The 10,430-nt window shown below is 34.0% G+C and overlaps 4 protein-coding genes across 4 annotated transcripts; all 4 read right to left on the bottom strand.

The window, feature by feature from the left end:
• Positions 1 to 1,016: 1,016 nt before the first annotated feature.
• Positions 1,017 to 3,125, bottom strand: LOTGIDRAFT_230690 (hypothetical protein). The gene is made up of 4 exons (XM_009049798.1): positions 3,035 to 3,125; positions 2,597 to 2,710; positions 1,964 to 2,080; positions 1,017 to 1,190 (listed from the first exon to the last, which is right to left on the bottom strand). The coding sequence occupies exons 1-4, from the start codon at positions 3,096 to 3,098 to the stop codon at positions 1,060 to 1,062; spliced, it is 426 nt and encodes a 141-aa protein (XP_009048046.1). The 5' UTR covers positions 3,099 to 3,125; the 3' UTR covers positions 1,017 to 1,059.
• A 1,164-nt stretch (positions 3,126 to 4,289) lies between these two features.
• Positions 4,290 to 5,186, bottom strand: LOTGIDRAFT_157592 (hypothetical protein; the record flags this gene model as incomplete). Its single annotated transcript, XM_009049797.1, has 2 exons — positions 4,290 to 4,796; positions 4,827 to 5,186. The coding sequence occupies 2 exons, from the start codon at positions 5,184 to 5,186 to the stop codon at positions 4,290 to 4,292; spliced, it is 867 nt and encodes a 288-aa protein (XP_009048045.1).
• Positions 5,187 to 5,197: 11 nt separating this feature from the next.
• Positions 5,198 to 5,440, bottom strand: LOTGIDRAFT_80237 (hypothetical protein; the record flags this gene model as incomplete). Its single annotated transcript, XM_009049796.1, has 1 exon — positions 5,198 to 5,440. A coding segment is annotated over one exon (243 nt), but the record flags the coding sequence as incomplete, so codon positions are not given.
• A 2,027-nt stretch (positions 5,441 to 7,467) lies between these two features.
• LOTGIDRAFT_157590 (hypothetical protein) lies at positions 7,468 to 8,895 on the bottom strand (the record flags this gene model as incomplete). The annotated part of the gene is made up of 4 exons (XM_009049795.1): positions 7,468 to 7,598; positions 7,857 to 7,967; positions 8,252 to 8,371; positions 8,826 to 8,895. The coding sequence occupies 4 exons, from the start codon at positions 8,893 to 8,895 to the stop codon at positions 7,468 to 7,470; spliced, it is 432 nt and encodes a 143-aa protein (XP_009048043.1).
• Positions 8,896 to 10,430: the final 1,535 nt, after the last annotated feature.

Raw genomic sequence — 10,430 nt, 5'->3', positions numbered from 1 at the left:
ACAGGAGGCCCAGTTACAATACCCTGACATAACTGGTGGCCTAGCTACGATACCTAGTACTAAACTGGCCTAGTAACAATAGGCTGGCAATAGTGGCCTAGTAACAATACCCAGGTACTATCAGTGGCCTAGTAACAATACCCAGGTACTACCAGAGGTCTAGTAACAACACCCAGGTACTACCAGAGGTCTAGTAACAATACCCGGGTACTATACCAGAGGTCTAGTAGCAATACCTAGGCATTACCAGGGGTCTAGTAACAATACCCGGGTACTACCAGAGGTCTAGTAACAATACTCATGTCTTGGTAACTCCGCTGAGGCAAAAGGAATGTCGGGTATAGGTATAACCATGAAATTATGAATATATTTTTTTATTATTAATTTTAACCTTTGTTAGCTTTTGGCAGCAGTATTATTGTTAGCCTTTGTTAGATGCTGCGAGCAGTGGACTATTATTAACGTGATAGCCTTTGTTAGCAGTTCGTAGCAACTAACAATTACCTCTGGAGGCGGAAAGGCGCCTTTGTTATGTTATAACTATAAGCAGTAATAGCCACTAACAACTTCTTGAAAGAATCAACTAATAATAGGCGAATCGGGTGCAACCAATGAGTGATTCCGTCACGCCGGAATTTATGAGATGAGCTTGTTTTTTTTAAAAAAAAACAATGTTCATGCGTTAAAACTTTAAAATTAAATACAAATAATTAAGAAATTGTGATTTTTTTATTGCTGGACATTTCAGCCTGTTAGAAACTAGTCCGAAACATCTGCCTCTATTACAGCCTCTGATGGATATTTTGACAGTTTTCAGCTGGAGTAGAGGCAGAAGAAAAAGACCCTGCTAAAAGGGGATTTTACACACCTCCAAAGTTTTCTCTAACGGCATCGCCGTAACTTTCGTTTTGTTCGTATCAAGTGACTCAAGTGGCCAATGTTAGATCAGTTTCGCTTTAGTTTTGTATTAGGGAGATTAATATCGTGGAAAACACAGAATTAATAAACAATTTATGACATTTCAGGTACATTTATTTCATTTATTGAATAAATAACAGTTTAATTACGGAAAGCATAATTAACATCATTTCCTTCAACGGTGCATGTTGTCTTTGAGTAGACTGTTCCTTGATAAGTTTTGGTAAATTCTTCTCCTGGACTGAAACATTTTCCCTCGTCACCTGAACATTCTATTAAGTAATAAAAGTAATGATTATAATATATTTAAATAATTACATCCTTAAAAATCTGAAGAATACCTTGTTTTGTGCCTTCGCGACTTCCGCTACGTTACTCACAATACTGATATTCAATATCTGTATGCCTTATGCGTGTTATAATGTACCAAATAAACACTTATAGGTAAAGCGATACTGAGTTGACAAGCGACAATGGCGACAAAATACGTCATTGCATAATGAAGACGTTTACAAGTTACAAGAAGGTCACAGCTGCTACAGAAATTTGAAGCTCCTGGTAAGAAGGTATGATTGACAACATTCGCCACCGCCTCTACATCCTCTCCTCGCCGATACCACCGCTAAACCTCAAACTGATTGTACGTGTACGATAGGACAAAAAAGTGAATTACATTGTTTTTTAGTGTCAAATTAAGCAAACTATTTTATTAATTGGTGTTTCTAATGAATTATCATGTATTCTTAACCATATCATTATGTTTTTATTGCATATGATAATATAAGTTTTAACCAATCATAAATGTCCATGTATGAACAGTCTGGATAAACAAAAAAAGACTGTTTGACCTTTCTTGATCGGCCACTCATTGAAATTCTGCTGGTAATTCTCTTCTAATTTAGCTAATTTTGAATTAATTACTGACATGTGAGACAAACTGGTATTTTTCCAAGTCATTATAACACCTCTACTTTCTATTCATATAAGTATTAGCATTTTCATATTCATAAATGAAAATAAGGGAATCCATCTTTAACTAACTTACTTATTTCTTTGTTGATAAACCCAATTCTTCCATCATCATTTTGTTGGCAAACTGTTGTATAACAATTATTTACACTTTCATGACCAAGTGGAAAGCATGAACTACCCTGTTCACATTCTAAAATGTAATGGTTACAGTTAAAAAGAAGGAGCGAAATATTGGACATCTTGAGTTTCAACAACAGTAAATAACAAAATATTGCTATGTATATTATAATTGAATTGAACACAGCGGTTCAACTTTGGGTCAAACAGATTCAATACAGGTTATCTTAAATTCCTGTTCAGTTCAAACAGTTTACCTCAAAAAGTTAAGTTTCTGTTCAGTTCTCAGAATACCTTCAACGGGTTATTTCAGCTCCCGTATACGTCAAACAACATTTCAACTCATTTTCAGTTCAAGCAGCAGTTCAGTCCTGCCCGTGTGTTTTTTTTTTTCATTTATTTATTGAAGTCAAACAACATTACTACACAGATTCCGATTCCTGTATTTTATATTCCTTTAAATTCATGTTTTTTGTTTGACCCTCAAATATGAATTTGTTGTCTTGCTCGATGCCATAAAAATTGTAATAGAAAAGTTTGGCAAGAAGAAATTATATACAAACTAAAGATGTATGTTTTTGATAGTTACCTTTTTTGGTGGTTTTAAATCCACCATTTGTACAAGTATACTCAATACAATTACCACTTGTTGGTAATTTAAATTTAGATCCATCAGCGAAAGTTTTACCTTCATATTCACAATCTATAGAATAAAAATTGTTTCCTTGAATTGATGAATTATTATTGATGAGAAAATAAAACCGAACTTAACCACACTTAACTTTGTTTTACCGGGCCTCAAAACAAAAGTTTTAGAGCAAACAACATTTGTCGTAGTCAAGAGCACGATTACGACTCTGTCGCCTTCCCTTTTGGTTACCAACATTCGACTGTATGAGCAGGTCAAAAAAACTGCTCTGGCATCCCCTTGTTTTGAACATATACGTACAATACAACATTACGCTATAAAATTCAAATTGTAAAAATGTGCAGTGTGTTATTATCAGTTATATCTAAGAATACTGACCTACTGCTGATGTTAAAGCTACGGCGGCTAAAACGCCAACTAGAATGAATTGCCAAGATGCCATTTTTAATACCACTGTTATTGGTCTCCGTTAGAACGAAAATAAAGTCTGGTTTTCAATGAAACTCAGTTGTTTATATACATTATTAATGGATCAATTAATGACTTTTTCTTACTATAAAAATGATATTAATATGACTACACCAACTGTTTACTTCATTAATTTGATATGAACTCTATTGTTCCGACTTTATATTCTATTTGCTAAACATATAGAAATCTTGATTAAAATTCGTTTAATTTGGAATAGATTTTAACATGTGAACAGGTTGTCCTTTCTTGCAGTAAGAAGAAGTTACATGCGTCATTAAACAATTTTTTAATGGTATTCCAATAATTTGTTCCACGTGACAAGATATCGATTTAACCCATTTATAGTTTATCAAAGGCCTGTGCCTATGTGCCTTTTTAGTTATGATTTAGATAATACGTTAAATAAATTTGACAAAATAAACGAAATAATTTTTGTATGAAAAGTAGCTAACGTTAAGAAAGCAAAAAGCCAAAAAATTCAGATCATAGAATAACTGGAAATATCAACCAGCTTTAAATCAACACTGACTCCATTTCAACAGACCCGCAATGGCGCTGTCATGTTCAATTTGAAATGGAGGGTGCCATACCGCTAACAGTTCGTAGTGCGTATCCGTGTGTCTAATACCATGTCTTCATAAACCACTTTTTTTGTATTGCGGAAGCGCACTGAATTGATTAGTTTGTACTCTACGAGATACAGCCAATCAGAGATTTCTTTATTCCGATGGCTCTCATTGGCTGTATTCGCTAGAGTAAAATTTAATCAAATCACTGCCCGCCGTGGTTCAAAAATAGAGCCAACTGAAGTCATGGTAATAGCTTGACATTGTGAAGAATGATTGTCTAACAACTCAGGGGTGTCAAGGGTTGAAAATGAAATAAATGGAAGCTACCACTTTAATAAGATTATGGCTTAAAAATTAAACATTGCTTACACGTACAATCATTCTGGGGCATGTTGACAAAAGCTAGATACTAGATTAACAAATTCGCAAATGTGAACTAATCTGATTTTCAGATTTTATTGCTTTTATTTGAGATTACTACCCCATTTCAGCACATAGTAATGGACACCATTAACCAATAACAAATTGTATCATGCAAAACACATAAATAGGCAATATGTATTGACAATAGACAATAAAAGACATTAAAATGTTTAGTATTCCACTACCTCTCCGTCTTCTCCTTCACCTTCAACAGAATCAACACCCACTTCTTCATAATCTTTTTCTAGATCAGCTAAATCTTCCCTAGCTTCCGAGAACTCACCTTCTTCCATACCCTCACCGACATACCAATGAACAAAAGCTCTCTTTGCATACATCAAATCAAATTTGTGATCAAGACGAGCCCAGGCCTCAGCAATAGCAGTTGTGTTGCTGAACATACAAACAGCTCTTTGAACCTTAGCTAGATCACCGTCAGGAACCACAGTTGGTGGCTGGTAGTTGATACCAACTTTAAAACCAGTGGGACACCAGTCAACAAACTGGATGGTTCGCTTGGTCTTAATGGTTGCAATAGCGGCATTGACGTCCTTAGGTACAACATCACCTCGATATAACATACAGCATGCCATGTATTTTCCGTGACGAGGATCACATTTTACCATCTGGTTAGCCGGTTCAAAACATGCATTGGTGATTTCAGCAACAGAAAGTTGCTCATGGTAGGCCTTTTAAGCAGAGATAACTGGAGCATATGTAGCCAATGGGAAATGGATGCGAGGATAAGGCACCAAGTTGGTCTGGAATTCGGTAAGATCGACATTCAAAGCACCATCAAATCGAAGTGAAGCAGTTATGGAACTGACGATTTGACCAATCAATCTAAGTTTTGTGTAAGTAGGCCTTTCAATATCTAGATTTCGTCGGCAGATATCGTAAATAGCTTCATTGTCCACCATGAAGGCACAATCCGAATGCTCCAGAGTGGTATGGGTTGTTAGTATGGAGTTGTAGGATTCTACTACAGCAGTTGATACTTGTGGAGCAGGATAAACAGCAAACTCCAATTTTGATTTCTTTCCATAATCGACACTCAGTCTTTCCATCAACAAAGATCAACAACAGTCGGCTCCAAATCTACAAATACAGCCCTTGGAACATGTTTACCAGCCCCAGTCTCACTAAAGAAAGTGTTGAAAGAATCATCTCCACCTCCAATTGTTTTATCAAAGGGCATCTGGCCATCAGGTTGAATACCATGTTCTAAACAGTACAATTCCCAAAAGGCATTGCCCATCTGGACACCAGCTTGACCAACATGGATAGAAATACACTCACGCTGAAAGATATCAAAATTTATTTTTAAATTAAAAATTAAAAATATTACAAACTCATCTAAGATCTAGCCACTATACATGCCTTTACCAAGATATATATATGAAAACTATATGAAACATGTAGTTGCTATTGGGTCGACCTGCCAATTCTGAAATGTTTTAAGGCTAGGTCAAGAGCAATAACTAAGAAAGCTAATTGAAAAGTCGAACACTCCAGAAATGAAAAGGTAAATCAAGTTTGGTCAAATACGAGAGGAAACTGTTGGTTCTTTCGCATTCCCAGGAAAAAGTGCATGTATTGACAAAATAAACATTACAAAATACTCACCATTTTGAACGCAGAGTAAAAGTGAAATTAAGACTTGAAAATCTGGAAGATTGGAGACAACTAAAATTAAGACTTTAAAATCTGGAAGATTAGAGACAACTTCGATATATGAAATCTATAGCAAGGTAAAGATATATTTATACCCGATTGGTTTCCCGCATATTGGTATCTATTTACTGTTGATAATACAAAGCAGTAATTGGATTAAGGATTAAGTAGATTAATGGTAACCAGTGAAAGATTTGTTTTTTATTTTGGAACAATCCAAAATCATTCAAGAGTTACATTGCTAGACATATTAACTTCCGTCTGGTTGAATAAAGCTTTGAATTGACAATGAACAGAACGACAACCACCACTGACATGCTTTGAAATATTTTCTCATGCACCTGCAGGTACTGTGCCGACAAATCTGGCATTAGCCGTTCTGTGTGATATGAATGGGGTATCGTCACTCCAATCAAACCAATTTTTGGTATCTATATAAATCTAAGGGTATGCGTAACGCACTGGGGTGTACGAAGAAGAAAAATAACGTTTAATTGGTGCATTAAATGTTTCACACCCTCTACAATATAGACAACATCTCAAATGACTACACAATATATGGCCTTGACAATCATTGCACTGCAAGGTAGAATTATTTGCAGCATTTTAACAAAACGGGTCGAAAACCACCGGGCTAATCGATTGAAATTGGGATTTGATTTACAGTAATAATTACAGAGTAAACACGAAACTTTCCCACAGATATTTAAATACTTTCTCATTGTTTCTGTTTCGTATCAAACTTGTTTCTTCTAATGTTGAAGGTCAAAATTGTATTTTGTACATTCTTTTTAATCTAAAAATAATATTAATTACTATTGTTAATATCCAATGTGAAAAAAGTGGATAACACCCTTCCGTAGCGCAATCTAATAGGATAGAACTTGACGGAGATTGATATTTTAAATCCGGAATCCCAAAAGAGTTTCCGAGAGAAAGTGTTTTATCTGACGTATAAACCGACGCGGAGTCATTTGCTTGGTTTGTCTGGAAAAACAATAAATGATATTGAAATAGGGGGCCTTCAAGACTACGTTAGTTCAATAACCAATTAGCTAGACTTACTTTTTAACCTGGAACCTTAGACTTAAACCTTGTTATGAAAAATGAATTGAAATCATTTCCTACGAATTGAAACCATTTCCTAGGACACCTACAGCCACATACGAGAATGGTCTGCGAGTGGAGGGAAGTAGGTGATGAGAAAGACGGTCACAATTCCATACATAACGTATTACAAAACGCATAGCTCGTACACAACTGGCACGTAACAATGTCCATTTGAGTTAATAAACAGCTGTCTATTGTTTGTAAATCCAAATTATTCTCGGGAAGAGACTTTTTATTGCAAAAGATTGCAATTTGTATCTATAAACGTGGTCAATTCTGCCGGCTACCATTTAGCTAGACTTTATATTTGATAAGACCTTCTGCAGTCAAATGTAGCATTGGTAACTTCCGTGAAATTTTACATATGATCCCTGGACTTTAAAAGAAATGGATTTTTTATGAGATTTAAAATCCCACCAAAACATTGGTATGACGTCACTGCAGGATTTCAAATGGTAAATTCACACTCAGTTGTACGTTTTAAAAGCATTAGATTAATAAAATAAAGGTACGATTTATGTATTGAGTGTCGAAGTAAATTATTTTATTAAATAAAGTAACAATTTAATTTTTGTAAGAATACTTGACCAAATTCCCATCAACGGTGCATGTTGTCTTTGAGTAAGTTGTTCCTTGATAAGTTCTGGTAAATTCTTCTCCTGGACTGTGACATTGTCCCTCGTCATCTTCACATTCTATAAAATAATATAGAAAAATATAACAGTATTTGAAGATATTTTAAGGCTTTCAGTAGCCTCGTATTAACAATCAACAGAAGAGATTCCCGAAATCACCAAGAAAGGGTGTAAGTGGGAATTGTGTGGAATGTATATATTCTGGTATCTTTGTAGCTTTTGTGAACTTCAATAAATAATCAATTAAGACAGTGTTTAAACAAATGATAGAACTAACTAGTATATAAATCGAAATAAAGGTAAGAGATTCTGACTTACTTGTTTCAGTAACTTGAAATCCAACAAATTTATCATAAACACACTTTTTGGATCTACAATTTTCTTCAACTGTCCGGCCTACTGCCACACATTCACCATTATTGTCACACTCTGCAAAATATTAATTTAGTACCTAAGTAGTTCTATCCAGAGAACACGAATTCCGTAAGGATTTTGCGCCATTCGTCTTTATCGAGTTGGACAAAACTGAATGTAGACTTCTTGGTATTATTTTTCCAATGCTCTTATGTATTGACATAGCTTAGCTTAACACTATCAATTTTATGGGGGATTGAGTTCCCATCAAACCATTTTTTTTAAATTTTGAATTCTATTATGAATTATGAATTGTATGATGTAACAACACAGACAGATAAAACCAATATAGTTCTTACCAACAGAAGAGGCAGAATATCCACCATCTTTACAGGTAAACTCAATACAATCTCCAGAATTTTCTAGCTTAAATTTGCTACCATTTGGGATTCTTTCATTATTATCGGGATTTTGACAGTCTGTGACAGAAAAAAATGTGCTTCCATTTAATAGGTTTTTTCTCATTAAACATAGTTAATAATATTCCTAAATACATTATTACCTGGTTTTCAAATCATTGGACATCAAGTCACTACCTGGTTTTCAAATCATTGGACATCAAGTCACTATCTGGTTTTCAAATAATTGCACGTCAAGTCACTACCTGGTTTTCAAAACATTGGACATCAAGTCACTACCTGGTTTTCAAATCATTGGACATCAAGTCACTTCATGGCCATCAAATCATTGGATATCAAGTCACTGCATGGTCATCAAATCATTGGACATCAAGTCACTACCTGGTTATCAAATCATTAATTGGTCAACAATTCTTTCGTAATCTGAATATCATTTCATGTTGTTCTAATTAAAACCCAGTACTCAGTATATATTTATGCCAAATATTTCCAGGTCAAGAGATAAATTACTTACCAGGGTATACACTCTCACCAGCATAAATAGATGCAAAGCAAACAAATAAAAGACTCGTAAACATCAACATGGCTTGTGGTGTTTTAAGACTAATAATTCCAATAAGGAGAAATGGTTCAATTTATACCTTGACTTGACCGGCAAATTTGATAAATTAGTCGATCTATTTTAAAAGTATGACATGAGTATAAATCAGAAAATTGCTTTTATCCTGGTAAAATTGAACATAATTATGAATATGATTTATTTTCCTTTAACATTGATGTCATAACAATCCGAACAGAATAAAGTTTAATTGTAATTAGAGGGCATTGACATTTATTCTGACCTCAGATTGCTGCCAATGAGCCAGTATATGGCTGGTGTATATAGAATCTGATATAGCTAATACGATAAAGACTGACTATTTTAGTGATAAAAAAATATAACTTCGAAGAATAAACCTTTTGGCTGGTAAGGATAAGATTGTATCTAACAATAAAAATGAAACTAGACTGCTATAAAGATAGCTTGCCAGTAAGGTAATATAGGCTTATTTGCAGCTTTGATTTTGTACAAAACTATTTTGCAGTAATAGAATGATATTCAACCTTAAGTCATACACTTCTTTTGAATTTTGCGAATTTGGTAAGAAAAAAAAAACTAGACTTAATTTCGCCAAAGGCTGTGTATAAATTTTGAAATGACAACTAATGAATAGTTTTTGAAGTATTTTTTTTTTTCTTTTCGTGTACATTAATTTTAGTAAGCAAAATCATTATAATTTTGACATTAGGGAATCTTTATGGCCTAACGCAAATCCAGTTATAAATGACCATAAATATCCTATCTGCGTTATTTTATCAATGTCCACAATAAATAATTATTCTAATTAATAAAATCATTCATAAATTTTTTGTGTTAGAATGAATAAGATTTCTAAAATTAAGAGATATAGTTGTAATTATAAAATATGTTCTTTCTCTCGCCATATCTTGTGGGTATATAAAAGGCACTGTGGAAGATGCCAGATGTGAGGTATGGTCAACCCACGGTCTTCCCGCTCTACAATTACCACCTGCTGTAGAACTACCAATTATATTTTTTTCTGATCTTATCTGTAGTAATCCCACAAGTTTCTTCAACTTAAATCCACAGATTTGCGATTTGTCTTTCCACCTCATTAAACTAAGACTATCATTAAAGTGATGGATTACTCGGATATGCGTTCTAAAATAACAAAATAAGTTCAACAATTAATGGGAAAAAGAATAATTGATAAAAAATGGAACATGTAGTGTAGGCTATGTGACACGACCAGACTTCAACGTTAGGATATGGCAATATTACAAACTGACTTTCAAATCGTAAATACGTTTGAAAACTGTCGAAATTTAACTGTATGAAAAATGAAGACTACACAAATGACGATGAACTGTGCACCAGATGTGAAAATTCTTTCTTTAAGTTGTGTGGAATTATAAAGAAATGTGTTAACATGCATTATATAGATGTGAAAAATTGGTTTATTCTACTTAATCTTAGTTTGCAATATTTTTGCAAAATCAGTCTTTTATATATATGAATAAATTTCTGAACTTAATCATTTGTTTCTGAGGTTTCAAT

This window comes from Lottia gigantea (genome assembly GCF_000327385.1).
Source record: "Lottia gigantea unplaced genomic scaffold LOTGIsca_14, whole genome shotgun sequence".
NCBI lineage: Eukaryota > Metazoa > Mollusca > Gastropoda > Lottiidae > Lottia > Lottia gigantea.
The sequence above is the reverse complement of the archived record's forward strand: the minus strand, read 5'-3'. Positions and strand labels throughout refer to the sequence as shown.

Coding starts and splice junctions, on each gene's coding strand:
- LOTGIDRAFT_230690 (XM_009049798.1), bottom strand. CDS start 3,098: ATGGCATCTTGGCAATTCATTCTAGTTGGCGTTTTAGCCGCCGTAGCT. Junction 2,711..3,034: donor AGCTTTAACATCAGCAGTAG/GTCAGTATTCTT, acceptor TTTATTCTATAG/ATTGTGAATATGAAGGTAAA. Junction 1,191..1,963: donor GTTTATCAACAAAGAAATAA/GTAAGTTAGTTA, acceptor ATTACTTAATAG/AATGTTCAGGTGACGAGGGA.